Here is a 15,650-nt window from a genome sequence, read left to right as displayed (position 1 = left end):
ATTTGCACAATTTTGACAAACACCTCTGCACGAAGTCCTTTTAAGTAAGCGAACGTTAAACATTACATGAGCACAAAGGATCTGCAATGGCGTATTGTGGTTGCTATGGTGATTTAGAGGGCTTCTACTTGCCTGTCTGCCGGAACAACAGATTTTCCATAAAACTGTAAATGATGAGAAATTCCAATTATTACGTTTGCTACTGTAGGTGTCATATAGTAAACCTTCAAGCCCGATGGTGCAACATTCAAACCTTTTCGTGCCCCTCTGATTTCAATCAGGCACAAAATACACTACTGTATTTCCTGGTCCTGCGGCGCCGAGGTCAGCAGGGTGTTTATTGCAGTGTCTCCTCCATATCGTCCTACACCGGCTTTCCCTCACCTTTTCCGACCTGTTTCTAATCTGATAAGTTATCTGCGAAATATTGAACCGCAGTAATTCTCGGTAAGTAACGGGACGTTTGGTTTGCTTGGTTGCATGTGCTGTGTTTTGTTTGAATGTCAGTGAGGTGGCTTTTAAACGTCCAACTTGCTAGCTCGAAAACGCCCCCTACCACTTTTCCTGAGTGAGTTCAAACTCCTTTATAACACGGTGGGCTCGTCACTGTGATTGTACGTGTCATCACCGGCATATGCTCACTCATATTAATGGGGAAGTAAATACGAGTGGGCAAAGTAAGCCCCTCTCATATCGGTTAGATACTAACATTATTTGCTATTGACTACTTGAAAATGTTGCTCCTTTAATGGCTGATTTGCCCTTATTAAATCCCAGCTGATTTATTTATTTATTTTTACTGGTAGTATTAAAGAAACGGACTAGCATTAAGCTCCGTTTTTGCCAGGCTATACAACATGACCAGGAAGACTACATTTCCCTTCGAAATGGAAGCAGCCAGTGAAGTGTTGCAGTCTCCAGTTTAACCTTGACCGTGTAACTATGAGTTAGTCGGTGGGTGTTAGGGAGTACCGACAGTGTAATTACCGGAGAGTGCACCTAAAAAGCTATGGTCTAATTTAGAAAATAATTGTGAGTTCTCACCATGCTCATTCTATGTTTTAATACATACAAATATTTACTTCCTTCTCTGGCTTAATGCCTTCAGTGGCTTATTTTTTTTTTTTTTTCTTCAGTGTTGCGTCAGTTATGGTATAAAACAAATCCACGTGACAAAACCAAAGAAATCAAATGTTTTTGGGTCAATTACAATTTAGGTATTTGTGTCCATTTTCAAGTGCTACAATTCTTCTTCTTTTCACATCTGAAACACTTTGAATGCAGGTAAAAAATAATTAGCATTTCCCCCACGTACAGTTTGTCAAATCAGATTGCCCAGAAACAGCACTACCACTCAGAAGTGCCCAGTGTGTATTCTACAAAATGTGTAACGTTGTCTCTTTATAATTTGTTTCTAGTGTTTTTAATCCAGCTTGGGGTGTTTGCTCATGTAACAGTAGAGGAGCCCTCACTCAACATGCTATTCTTCCACTTGCAACGTATATGCAAGGAAATAAAACAGGTTTATTGTTAATTCATCGTTATGAGACGACACATTAACAAATATTCGACCTAAAGCTGGGAAACTTACTTTGATGCTTTCATGCAGAACTGGTTAAATAAAGTATCGCACCAATTTAAAATAAATAAATACATAAAGGCATTAATGTCTGCAGGTGTTTTAAAATGTAGTTACATTTTCCCACATTTTATTGAATGTAATCAGGGTTTGGTGTCGCTGTGCCTTCTCTCTATGTCATTTTTGATGATCTATCTCTCCTGAAACACTACATTTTTATTGCCCTGATTCATCGTTTGTCCTATTATCTCTTCTTACAGTCACAATGGCAGTTCCTCCACCTTATGCAGACCTGGGAAAGTCCGCAAAAGACATTTTCAATAAAGGATATGGTAAATGAAAGCAAGATATACATATTTTTGTAAATAAGTGCATATTTGTTGACCTGAAAAAGACGGGTCTAGTTGCTCATTGTCTCTGTCCTCACAGGGTTTGGGCTGGTTAAGCTTGATGTGAAGACCAAGTCTTCAAGTGGAGTGGTGAGTTTAACCGTCTCTATAATTACAAAGGAGAGTGATGCGCTTTTGTTGCCCTTATCTTTTCTTGATCTCTAAGTTATAAAACTATCAACATATATTCCCTCTGAGAAGTGACTTCCATGAAGTAATTTATGAATAAACATTACAGTTTATACACAGGTTGATTAAGTAACTAACAATCTATTGTGGCATGTCTTTAATAACCAAGCCCGTCAGTTTTCAAGAATTAATTTAGTCTGAAATATTGTAATTAGTAATTAGTTCCTCCCTCAAATCTACGTGGTATCAGCCAGTCTCTATTAATAAATGGATTCCAGCTGTGAAAGATAATAAGCCTATTTTCAGGTAGGATTTACATTCTCTTATGTTCCCTTCAGGAATTTAAAACGTCTGGCTCATCAAACGTAGACACCAGCAAAGTCACTGGTACTCTTGAAACCAAGTACAAATGGGCCGAGTATGGGTTGACGTTCACAGAGAAGTGGACCACGGAAAACACGCTCGGGACAGAAGTTTGTGTTGAGGACCAGGTAAATGGAAAACTCCACCGTTTATATCCTACCAATTAAAAAAGCTCTACAAGTACTCATGGAAGGATTTTCTTTTCTTTTTTTTAGATCACCAAAGGGCTGAAACTTACTTTTGACACAACGTTTTCACCTAACACTGGGCAAGTTAGAATTAAGTTCTAACTAATTTGATAAGCGTGTTTTTTTTTAGCGCCACATTCAGTTTTCATTGCCTTTTTGTGTTTTGTTTTTCCATTCCACAGCAAGAAGAGCGGCAAAGTCAAGACGGCTTATAAACGGGAATATGTCAACGCCGGTGTCGATGTAGATTTAGATTTTGCCGGTCCCACTATACACGGAGCGGTGGTGGGCGGCTACGAGGGATGGTTGGCGGGCTACCAGATGACCTTTGACTCGGCTAAATCTAAGATGACCCAGAGCAACTTTTCTGTCGGTTACAAGACCGGGGACTTCCAGCTCCACACCAATGTGTATGTCTTGAAATTGAAGGATATTTTTCAATCGAGCAGGATGAGAATCTTCATCAAACAGTTTCCCAATGAATTTTCTTAGTCTTGTTATTTAGAATGCTGTTTGAAGAATGCTCATTTGCAAGAGTTGTTCATTTCTTTGTTCATTTCTTGTTTTTTTTTCCACCCAGAAATGATGGTTCAGAGTTTGGTGGATCCATTTATCAGAAGGTGAATGACAAACTGGAGACTGCTGTGAATCTTGCCTGGACGGCAGGTAGCAATGGCACTCGCTTTGGAATTGCTGCAAAATACCAGTTAGACTCCAGTGCCTCCATATCGGTAAGTGTCCAATTATTAAAAAAACAACAACTGGTGTTCGCTTAAAGAATCTGATTCGATCTGGATGATTTAATGCCTTTTTTTTCACAGGCTAAAGTGAATAATGCCAGTTTGGTAGGAATTGGATACACCCAGACCCTGCGGCCTGGTAAGAACCACGTGTTTACAGATGAAAACGCCTTTAAACACAGAAAAAAAATGATTCAATAACTTTAAAACAAAAACTTTTTGCAGGTATGAAACTCATCCTCTCAGCATTAGTGGATGGGAAGAGTATCAACGCTGGTGGTCACAAGCTAGGTCTAGGCCTGGAACTGGAGGCATGAGGATCATCTCTGGTATTTCAAGAGGAGGAAGAATTTTGGCAGAATTTGGCCTTCATGTGTGGCCAGCAGCAGATATTTTAAGGCCAAAACAAAGTAGATTCCCAATATACAGGCACCGATGAAACCGAAACTTTTCCAACAGCCTCCTGTCGTCGTGGTTACAATAAGTAGTTATGTTTCAGCCACATGTATTTATTTTATCAGGTACTCCCCCATTATCCAATTTATCCTCCATAATGATAGATAAACATCCCGCTTGGTGTCGAAAGTCAGCTTTTTAAAAAAAACTTTTTTAGTTTGAATATCTGGGAATCGTTCCAGAAGCAAACCCTTGTAATTCAGCTAGTGTGGGAACGTAGAATGTACATCTGAGCTATTATTTTGCACCATAGGATATACCTTTGCTTAAGCTCTTAACCTTTTGTTTTATTTGCACATTTTACTGATAATTTGGTAGTTGTACTGCCTGTTGGAGGGTACCTACAACCAACTATGCTATTAATAAATTGAGCCAATCTCTTGGCCACTCTTCGCTTAGTTTTCCTAGAGAGGCTTTGCTTTGTGATGACTTTTAGAATGCTGCTACCTAGAGTACCTGCTTCTTAGTTTCAAAACAATGCTTCGAGCATTTTTACTTTCCTCAGTGTGACTGTGACATCCAACTCTCTTCCCATCTGAGGACTGCGTGACTTGTCAGGGAGCAGTTTGTGTGATGCTGTGTGTGTCCACCTTTACAATAAAGTCCTGAACTCTACTCGTTTTCTCTCCTGTCATTTTAATACAATACATAATGAGGCACCATAGTGAGTTGTATTAAATCTTTGAAAACAAAATGTGCACCTTTTCCCAATCGGATTCCTTTGCCACGTAATTAAATGCTTCACTTTGTCCTGAAACCTTTAAGAAGATGTATACAGGTGACAGTTCTAAGTCACGTGAAAGTACGGTGTTGTGTAATCACAGCACCTGTACTGATATTAGCCCAGAAAACTATATATAGGTTCTGGCTACCATCATATGCCCTATAACATGCCTAACTTTAAAATGCAACAGTAGTGCAGAGTGCTGTCTCACAGACACAGACCTAAGTTTTTATAGTTTGACAGCCAGTGAGAGCCCATCTCCCACTGTGAGCATGCTCAGTGTGATTCGAGTATCTTTGTGCAACTTCTTGTTCAGCTTGTCGATGGCCACGGTGTCTGCATCGTCAGGAGCTGGATTCACCACTCTCCCACCCCACAGGACCTGGAGCACCAAAAAGACATTTGTGAGGACAATTTGCCGCTTGAAATGACCCAAATATTTGTCTCGGCAAACGCTCGTACGTTGTCGATTGCAATGATGCCTCCTTTTCTTAACAGCTGCAGAGACTTTTCGTAATAGTCGTCATAGTTGACTTTGTCTGCGTCAATGAAAACAAAGTCAAACGTCTCAGCCTGGCCAGAAGACAGGAGGTCGTCTGAAAGAAACAAGATGACACAGTGAGAAGTCAGTTCCATGTTTTGTTGCCGTTCCCTAAGATGAGACCTTCAAGATTAACAAAAGTCAATGAAACACTTAAAATGATCCACATATAAAGAAGGCTGTCTCAGGCTGTCTTTTGTATGTACAGACCCTGGACTTGACCTCAGAATAGTGTTTCTACACTCAACCTGTAGGAATCTGCCTCTAAAATCCCCTCTCAGTCTATTTCTGATCTTCATCAACAAATGTAAAACATATCTTTCGACAGTAAGTAAAAAAAATAATTAAAAAAAGTAAAACATGAGTATTAATATAAAAACATCTTTATTATCAATTTAGTGGCTCATAAAGACCACTACACATGGCTTCATATATTTGGTATTATCATCATTTTACTTCAATAAATTAGCCAATAAAACAGGGGTCTGATTTTGTGCTGGTTCAGAGTTTGGCACAATACTGGCTAATTGTTAATTAGCAGATCTTGTATTCGGCAGTGCGATTAATTTACTCCCGGTAAGGTCCATCTTCATTGCTGCTTTTTCTCTCTCCAACTCTTCCCACCTTCAGAAGACGTCACTGTTTGTAGCCAAACTCAACTGAACCTTACCGGGTCACAATGGTCTTGAAAGGAAGTCACGAGAACGCATTCCTCAAAAGATGGCGCTAACAGCGCAGCGTACGGCACGGCGTGACGTGTACACACGTTCTCAATAAATCATGGCGGTGTTACCTCATGTCATGACATGACTTGGATTTGTATCTGGCCATGGATTTGTACACATTTTTTAAGTTAGAAACGATGAATGAATTTTTTTTTTGGGTTGCAACCAGTCTAAGTACAAACAAAACAAACCGAAGCGAAGCTCAAGCGCTCCCACTGTTACGTACGCGACGTCACAATGTGTCGTCACCTCACGGTCGTTCCACGGCGAAGAAGCGCGAGATTTAAAGTGGGCCAAACGATACTTATAAAGGAACGCTCACCTGCTGCACAGCCGCTGTGCAGTTTGACAGTAAAGAAGACAAAGAGAAAGGAGCGGATGGAAGGACACCCGGAACTAAGGTATCAAAGTTTGCGAACTTCAATAACGTGAAGGTTATTTTTGGGTTAAACAAGGGAAGTTATTTTAACGTCTGACAAGCTCAGCTGCAAAGCAAATTCGAATCTCAAACAGGTCTTGGTTCCTACTTGGAGTGCATTAACGCAAAAACGGCATAATCAATTCCACCTGTGCTTTACCGTGTCTGCCTCATAATCTGTCTAATAACAGACGATTTGTCTTTAAAACTATAAATATTCTAAATATTGTAAATACAAATACAGATAAATGATTTCAGCTTCCACACTACAGTTCAGCCAGCTGTCAGTTACTGCTAGAAATATTCCTGAAACGGGACTTTGTTTTATTAGTTATGATGTAACCGAGCTGCTCTTCTATTAGTCACGAATATGTTAATTATCATACCCATGGACTTAAAGTAGATAAACTATTTTCTTGCACTATCTATTGCAGTATCATTTGTAAAATAGAGGCTTATGCATTGGTCCATTTTTCTTTTTAATTGGTCTTAAATTACAGCTATGTCTATATAATGTATAATTTTGGGGCCTTATGTGACTAAAAAGCCTAAATTACTGACTGCATGTCCCAAAAGGGACAACTTGTGCCTGTTCTGTTCTCAATATATCCTTATGATGAATTCATATTTTGTCATGTGTTCTTCCTGACATAATAAATAACTTCAGGTATACATGACGCACTTAATGCATTGAGAACATTCGGTTGAAATGTCAGGTATTAAGGGCAGTCTGCACCTAGAACAATAACTGTATCAGTAATAAATAGATGGTTGTAATAAATATTCCACGGCACAAATATGACCGTAATGGAACCAACTGATATGTTGGGATCACGTTCATAATGGATCACGTCTTTATAATACAGTTATTATTATAGTCATTGTTCTTGATGTGACTAGCCCTTTATTGTTGCTGCCAGGAAATCACAGTTCTAGAGGTTGATTAAATGATCTGTTCTCAAGAAAGCTGCGCCTGATACCGAACACTTGAACCTCGGGAGTTTGGGGTTGGACGGGAGATGCCATAAATCACAGCACGATTTCTTCTAACAGGGGGATGAAAACATTCAAAAGTCCTCTAAATTATTTTGGTAACATTTGAATCGGAAACCTGTTTCAGTCCAGTTAAATTTTTCAACAGTAAGTTGAGAAATGTCAAACTTTACCTAGAGTTTTTAAGGCTGGCTGGATCCGTAGATCGATCTTATGCTCAACCCCAGCCTGTAAACAAAAAGGCAAAATTATTATCAACAGTTAATAAAGCAAATAAGTAGTCTGTTAACAGACAGTGTATCAGGAAGTGTTTTATGGGTGATTATTTCTGTCTGATATGTGGAGCAATTGTTGTTTCTTTCCTTTTCTGGAATGTGCCAACTCAAAGTAACGCATCAAATTTTGACACATATTTCAGATTGGTGCATTCATCTGCTTTCATTTACTGTGAGAATACACTTAGTTTTCTTCACTGATAGCGAAAATCATTGTTTGATTTAGTCATTTAACCTGTGTCCAAAAACGGGAAATGTGCCAACAAACATATTTTGCTGCTTTGCTTTTGAACTCGGATTCATAGAAAAACATTGAAACCAAAAGTCAGCCATTAAAAGGGTTGGAAGTGTCAAACGTTTGTCAAAATATTTGCTGATTTTAATTCTCTGTTCGTTCTCTTTTGTTCAGATATTAATTTAGGAAAGTATGAGTTAATTAACTCACGTTGGCAAATGCTTTTCAGTGGAGTGATTGCTTTGGCAGACTGGTACAGCAGTATTTTTTTTTATTTTTTTCCACAGAAAAACAGACTGTCTGCACCACCTGCTGATCTATGCAACAGTTTCAAACAGAGCTACAGCTGTCACCGGCGGTGTATGATAATCCTCTGCACCAATCAGTACTTTGTAAAACGGGAATAATGCAACAATATTAAACGCCATATTTGAGCCCCACAGTATCCCATTGCAGTATTTTTTACATTTTATGCCAACATATACACTGTACCTCTTTCCAGAAGGGTTTTCCAATGTTTGTGTAGTCTTCACTGATATCGCATGCAATCACGACTCCATCTTCAGGTAAGGACAGCGCCACGCTCAGTGTGTTGTAGCCTGTGTATACTCCTGCAAATTCAATAAATAGCTGCTAAAATCTAAATATGCATTTGATTACAAAAAAAAATAACTGTCTGGTTTAGCAGTTGGTGTGTACAAGGCAGATTGACGATTGGAAAAAGCCAATTACTTTTATTTGTATGACAAGATGTCATGTATTTGCCCCAAACGCTTTTTCTACAACTCCCTCCTACCTTTGCCCGCAACATTTCTCCTGGAAAAAGCAAATTTTCTGGCAGCAGACGCACACGGCCGGCCTTTAAATTTTTTACATTGTGTGAAATGCCGAACAGGCTATGACACCACTGCAGTGTGATGAAGGGACACATTATAAAGGGCAAGAATGCATCCTTGTTTTTGTAATGACTTGATTCCACTTTAAATTGACATGGCTAATTTCATGAAGTCGCTGCGAAATATTGCTTCTCATAGAGGACAAAGAAAAAGGACTGATTGTATACCAAGTTGGTTGGATTCTTCGTACATCTCTCCTAAACCTAATGGTGTTTTGTCTTTTTTTTTCTTCAATGAAAGCTGCTCAAGGGAACACTACAAGAGGCCATTTATTTTGTCTTATTTGCCCTTTAGGAAAAGGCTAGTCTAACCTTAATTTCAGATGTCCATCATGCCAGGATTTTATATTATTTTACACACTTACCGATTTCCAAAGCCTTCTTGGCTTGTATTAGTTTTGCCAAGTTGGCCATGAACTGCGACTGCTCACAGGCGACCATCATGATATTCCAGGAGTCCTCCATTGTCCTCTGAAAACAATGAGCAGAAACCAGTTGCATAAATCTTTCAGATGAACCTGTGGAAGCTACACAACTCTGGCCGCACTCGAGCAGTCTTCCAGATACTATGACCTACTCACCAGTCTGAGCTTTTTCAGGACCGGATGCTCCCTCAAGGAATGATTGAGGACATACTGTATCAGTGGGTTGTCTTTTCCCCCGCCATGACTTTTGGAGATGCTCATTATGGATGGTTTCTTTTTTCCTGAGGGCAAACCGGAAACTATAAGGATCTTAAGAGCACAATGATGTCAGGGGACCAACCAGCTAAATTATAGATCTTTGGGTAAACTGCTCTCTGGTGTAGTTGATGTGCAGTAGTTATTTAATTTAGATCCAACTTCAATGATCTCAGTGGGGAAATTAAATTAGGGCATCCAAAGCAACAGATCAGATAAAGGAATGAATCCAGGAAATTGTAAGACAATACAGTTTGACAGCTTTAGGGTAATTCAACAATTCACGTATGCTTCTGTTTGTGGATTGCATGTGCACCAGATGGGTTTTCTTGTTGTCAGCTGTTAATTGCAATAACAAAGAAACTGCCTGTACATGTATATAGAAGCTTTTCTGAGGATTTACAGATTTGTATTTGACACCAGTCATGCTCAAAGGGAGAGTAAACAGATGTGGACTTTGTAAAGGGCAGCTTTGTACCGTGTTTAAATATGTGCCAATCTGAAAGCTCACAAGTAATGCTGCAATCTAATACTTGACCGGTTCATTATGTAATGTAGCACGTTTCCATAAAACCAGAGTCTTTATCATGAATTCACAATGGTCCCTTCATCACTTGCACTATTTCTTTGTCCGTAATAACAAAATCAACAGAATGAACTCTGAACAATATTGAGAAAGACCCAAGAGAAATGGTATGTTTGCATCTAACTCAAGAGAATCTTAATCCTATATTGGGGAAAATTACAGCAGCACAGTCAACAGCAAGTTTCAATAAGAAACGAGAATAGAAAGTTATTTAAAAAAAAAAAAAAAAGTACCTCTTCACTTGGAGGTCTGGTCACCAGCAAAATGCAGGTTCAGACACACGTAGTGAGCAGGTTATGGTGCATATTAAATATTATATTGCAAATATATTTAATACACGGATGACAAAAAAGGGTGACATTTAATGCTCGTCTCCATATTTTTCTAAGCTATGAGTGCACTTAACCCTGTTTTCAATGTAAGAAAATCTGTTTACCCTCTTCTCAGATTATATAAGGTCCCTCAGGCCCTTGCAAGTCAGCTTTGACAGTTTCAAAGCAATCTTAAATTTGGTATGAGTTTGAAACTAGTTGAAACTCATGAAAAAACAGAAGCTCCACAGTTTTCCTTCCGAGCGCAGATCCTAATCAGGATGAAAATTAAATCAAGATTTCGGACAATAGAAATGAATCCTTCCTGTGACGGCTGTGACGTCCTCCCTTTTCCACTCCTGTCCAGGTTACCTTGATTTTGCGACCTAGCACAGCTCAACTTGTGTGTGTGAATACATATTTTTTAAATCATTAAACGCCTTTTTGTCTTACCGAGGAAATAGCCCGCGACAAAAACAACACCGAGTGTGATGGAGCCAACAAGAGCCTCTTTGGAAACGTTGCGATAGGACATGGCTTTAAGGACAAGAAGTATACAACGATTCAACCAAGCGCAGATTAAGCTTTCCGGTGTTTGATCAGGACGGTACCGTAATGATGCTATCAAAGGCGCAGCTTCTGAGTGCTAAAAGAGTGACACAGCCAGGCTGAACACTCCCGTTAACATACCCACCGCACATACCAGGCTGCCTATGTTGAGGGGTATTACTCCATGAGAAATGTAAAGCACACCGGACGCTAAAGACCAATCACGTCCAAACGCGGAAAAATAACAAACGCAATCTAAGAAACCAAACGGCGTTCTCTCATTGACAAATTTGTTAGAAAGCGACTGGAGGCATGGAGTGCAGCCTACAGGTAGCAGCAAGCCTTTATATGGTAACTAACTCACCTTTGTTGAGCCACGAGACTGGTCTGTAGGGCTCAAGACAATGGGCGAACGAACCTGCTTAAAAAACAATCCCCAAAACGATGGTCAGCCTGTGTACAGAAGTGGTCATATGACCTGCTGTAGCTCACATGATAGGACTGTAAAACAAACGCCCTCTGTCAGATAAAAAGTTGCGTGCATGCGCGCCCCCCCCCCCCCCCCCTTTTTTTTTATTGGAAGATGTCAGAAGATATTACAGCGATTATGTCAGAAGTGCACTGATGAAGGAACAGTGCCCATGTGTGAAAAGAAGCCATGCATTCAGTTGGCTTAATCCCCTCCCACTCTTTTCCTTTTTTTTTTTTTTTTTTTCTAAATTTCAGATTCAGAAAAAAATCATTTGTGCCTCATGAACAGTTCAGTTTGACAGTTCTCACAGTTTAGCACAAGCACAACATCCTTACAACTACAGTAACATATCAGTGACGAGGAATACAATAAGATTATTATGAACAAAATATTGTTAAATTAAATGTCAAAATTAAAAATACAATGTGTACCAAGTGCAATGATATCCACCTTCAATCATAATTCATCTACAGTATTACACATTGTTGTTATATTCAGTAAAAGTATTTCATTAAATGTTTTTGTGTGTTGTAGAATTGACTGGAACAGCTTCTTACAGATATTTGGGTTTACCAGAAGCCCTGCAATGACTGTATGTATTTATTTATTACCGAACCCCTGTAACGGAAGCTCTAAGTGACTTGTGCAAGAACACATACAGACCTGTTCAGATGTTTCTTTAAACCCGAAGGCATAAAACAATATAAGATGAGCTAAAATAGGCTCCCTGTGAAACCGCTAACACTATAATAATAATAACTTGGACTTATATAGCGCCTTTCAGGGTACCCAAGGTCGCTTAACAAGAGAAAAGAAGGGGGGAAGGGTAGGGCCGGAGGGGTGGGTTTAAGAAGAGTAGGACATTGAGAAGAGATGTGTTTTTAGATTCTTTTTGAACTGTAGTAGAGAGGGGGCAGAACGGATGTGAAGTGGCAGATTGTTCCATAGGGTAGGGGCAGTTGAACAGAAGGCCCTATCTCCATATGTTTTTAGTCTGGTACGAGGAACGGAAAGTAGGTCCTTGTCTGAGGAGCGTAGAAGCCGCGACTGGGAGTAGGGGTGGAGGAGATCAGAGATGTACTTAGGTGCAAGTGAGTGGAGAGATTTGTAGGTCAAGAGAAGGATTTTGCGTGCTTTGACTGGGAGCCAGTGAAGTTGCTTTAGGATGGGGGTGATGTGCTGCCAGGGCTTGGTGTGAGTTAGCACCCTGGCAGCTGAGTTTTGGACATACTGCAACCTGTCAAGGGCCTTACTGGGTAGCCCAGACAGGACACCATTGCAGTAGTCCAGACGGGAGGAGATAAATGAGTGGATGAGGGTCTCTGTCACTGAGTCGGCACCCAGGTTCCGTACCTCTGTGATGGAGAGATGGAACTGTATGACACTGTATGACATGGTAAGATTAAAAACTAACTAGTTACTAATAAATAATAATAACTAAACCACTTCTCCACAGTGTTATTGACAGTGCTTTCCAAAAAGTGAAGCAAAAGTAAAAGACCTGCAATTATTTAGTTTATTCTCATGAAACCCAATCATTAATTTATGATAGAAGTTAAAGAAGAAATGAGGAGTTCAGGTGTGCACACAGAGCAAAGGGTTGTCATGGCAATGAAGCTGACAGGAACATGTGTTTTACAAGTAGTTTATCTGCCCTCTGCTGGTTATGGCTATAACCTGATCCAATGTTTAACAGCTTTACCAGCTTGGACTGTCATCGTACAGTGTTGAACGAGTTCAAAGTTCAGTTCACACAAATTAAAATGGCATGAGTTCAAGTTCATAGTTTGCCATTTTGAACTCACCTCACTGTCCCAAAAATAAACTATTTCATTCTCACTTTTTTTTTCACCTCTGAGTTATCCTTCTTATAAGGTGCATAGTTTTATCGAGTGCTAAAAATTACTAAAACATGGGCACCATGGCCAGATATATACATACATATGCACAGATACGTACACAAGTCTGCATGAATCTGCTTTAAAACCAACCATCAAGCTATTAAAAATCTAATTTTTTTATTTTTTTTATAAAAAGAAATTAAGATTTGACTTACTTTATATGATCAACATCAGAGACTTCGGTCTCACAGTTAACATCACAGTGACTAAAGCTAACTTCAGTAGTGGGTAAAGTAAAAACAAAAGCATCTCATAAGCTTTAAAAAACTTAAAGAGAAATCAAGAAAACAGAGAAGCAGCTGTGTTATAAACTCTAGTGTTTGAGCACAACAGATAAAATCATATTTACTTACAGACAGTGCAGGACAAGGACAGAGTCTGTAAAGGCACCGCTGCCTGCGTCAAAGCCAAAACAAGATTAACTTGCATTAAAGGCGCTCTCCCGAGGCTTTCTGTTGTGCAAGGTTGCCTTTTACATCCTTCAGATTCAGCAGGAAAGCATCTCTATTTTTACTCATTTATAGCCGTCTTCTGAAACCTTTTTTTTTTTTTTTGTCTTGTTTGCAGTGGGAATGTTGCTGCGTAGTTCTATACACATGTTTAACCACACACGTCTTTTACTGTCCTTTTTATTTCAGCGAATATGTTTATGTATCAACAAATACAAACAAAACAAATTGGAATGAAGTTCCAGACTCTATCACTTTTGTGAGTCTGCATAGTGATTATAGAACATACAGACTCTTGTTCCAGTCCTTCCCAAAAAAGTGGAAAACCTTGTGTCATTTACAGTAGGATCTATTAAGGACGTTGCCTGCACATTTTCACAAGTGACTGGCAACACATTTGTACGTCAACTTACAAAAAGATTTGTACAGCATGAAAGATATCATTACTGGTGACAATCATTGTTTTTACTTTCCCCTCCCAGTGCCTATTTCTGCATGTTTCTTTTGTGTGCTTGTACATTTGCCATAATGACTTTCAAAGAATTGATTTATTTTTTATTTTTTTATTTTTATTGAATATACTTTTATGTATAGCATTGTGTCAGGCTGATAGAGACATTATGTAACTCTTTTATTACTCCTACAATTGTATCATATATAATATCATATAGAGAAAGACGAGAGTAACTGAGCCGTTTCCCTTTGCTGTGGACAAACTTGGAGTTATTCAGTTCCTATGTGCAGAAATGTTTGCACTTCATTGATGTCCTTTTGCTACCGTGTACTTTTACAGTGTATTTGTGTATAATAACAATGAAGTGAATATTTTTGTTTTTTTACATTTTGCTTATAAAACACTGGGGAAAAAATCTTTTTGTAGATTTGTAAATAAATCCTAGTCCTGACTTTGGAGCACCTGCCTTATATGTTTTACGTGTTTCCCTGCTCAAACACACCTGATTCAAATTATCGGATTACTAGCATTGCCTCTACAGAACGAATTCTGTATAGAATTCTTCGATGAAGAGCAGGCCCCTTTATCTGAACCCGGTGTGTTGCATCAGGGAAAATATGTAAGGCTTTGAGGCTTGAGGACAGGAACTGGGAAATGCTGGGAAAAGTGTTGACCTTCAATTCCCACATACTTTTCATATCTAATGCATAAATCCTTTTTTGACCATGAGTAGTGATTTACGTGGAAGACTAGTCCACCTATGATATGATAACTTATATCTAACACAGGATGATTATTATGATAAATAACCTGTAGGCTGTATTTGGCAAAAAAAAGGTTGAAATTGAGGACTTTTGTAATGCAGATGGTCATACACTAAGGGGCAGTGTTGTTGTGGTAATGAAGCTCAGTCATACTGATGTTGGACATTTTGTCTCCACCTGGTATAGACTAAAGACGATAGTTTTTTAGATTTTCTCAGTCATTAAAGCCCATCATTTTAAATATTTTGTTGTCTTGTCACTGTATCAATGTGTTGATTGGACACACAGTTGACCCTTCAAGAGCAGAGTAGCAAGTCCCAGAGAAAACAAAAGTTCATGGTAATTGAGATTGTATTATACCTACATATTGTGTTTTTGTCTGCGGCTCCGTTGCATTACCTCCAAACATGGGAACTGTTTCGGCAGTTGTTAACACCTTCATAAAACAGATGGGTGGTGAAACCAATGCATTTAGTGTGTCTTTGACTGATGATGAGGGCTGTTGCTTGGTTACATCTGTGTGACATACAAGCAAATAGTCATCATATTTTCAACTACAATGTACAGATGGAAACCAAAGAGAGTGGGGTTCCCTTTTTTATGTTTGTCTCAAGCTGGAATTCTTTTGATGTCACGAGCAAAGGGTTGTCTTGTGTTTTTACTACTGTTGTGTTTTTGTTTGGGAAATATGCCATCGAGAAATTTTTTAAAAACCACAGAAAGATCTTATTCTCGTGATATGTAACATTTGCCACTCTACACTGAATAAGAGGTCAACAAATGTTGCAAATTCACACTGTGACCTGTTTAAGGAAGACATAAATACAATTTGAC

The 15,650-nt window shown here is 39.0% G+C and overlaps 2 protein-coding genes across 3 annotated transcripts; one reads left to right on the top strand and one right to left on the bottom strand.

The window, feature by feature from the left end:
- Positions 1-317: 317 nt before the first annotated feature.
- On the top strand, positions 318-4,459 carry LOC142373552 (non-selective voltage-gated ion channel VDAC2-like). Its single transcript, XM_075456861.1, has 9 exons — positions 318-447; positions 1,840-1,911; positions 2,009-2,058; positions 2,436-2,588; positions 2,676-2,728; positions 2,831-3,058; positions 3,229-3,379; positions 3,470-3,527; positions 3,614-4,459. Exons 2-9 carry the CDS (start codon positions 1,845-1,847, stop codon positions 3,703-3,705), a joined length of 852 nt encoding a protein of 283 aa, XP_075312976.1. The 5' UTR covers positions 318-447; positions 1,840-1,844; the 3' UTR covers positions 3,706-4,459.
- Position 4,460: 1 nt separating this feature from the next.
- Positions 4,461-11,247, bottom strand: LOC142373553 (catechol O-methyltransferase domain-containing protein 1-like). 2 transcript variants are annotated; one of them, XM_075456863.1, is made up of 7 exons: positions 11,141-11,247; positions 9,232-9,356; positions 9,016-9,121; positions 8,248-8,366; positions 7,419-7,473; positions 5,031-5,164; positions 4,461-4,950 (listed from the first exon to the last, which is right to left on the bottom strand). In XM_075456863.1, exons 2-7 carry the CDS (start codon positions 9,334-9,336, stop codon positions 4,798-4,800), a joined length of 672 nt encoding a protein of 223 aa, XP_075312978.1. In that variant the 5' UTR covers positions 9,337-9,356; positions 11,141-11,247; the 3' UTR covers positions 4,461-4,797. The 2 variants fall into 2 exon arrangements, with proteins under 2 accessions (XP_075312978.1, XP_075312977.1); XM_075456862.1 differs by lacking the exon at positions 11,141-11,247 and adding an exon at positions 10,681-10,832.
- Positions 11,248-15,650: the final 4,403 nt, after the last annotated feature.

Source organism: Odontesthes bonariensis, chromosome 23, assembly GCF_027942865.1.
Source record: "Odontesthes bonariensis isolate fOdoBon6 chromosome 23, fOdoBon6.hap1, whole genome shotgun sequence".
Classification (NCBI taxonomy): domain Eukaryota; kingdom Metazoa; phylum Chordata; class Actinopteri; order Atheriniformes; family Atherinopsidae; genus Odontesthes; species Odontesthes bonariensis.
This window is presented reverse-complemented; position numbering and strand designations above follow the sequence as displayed.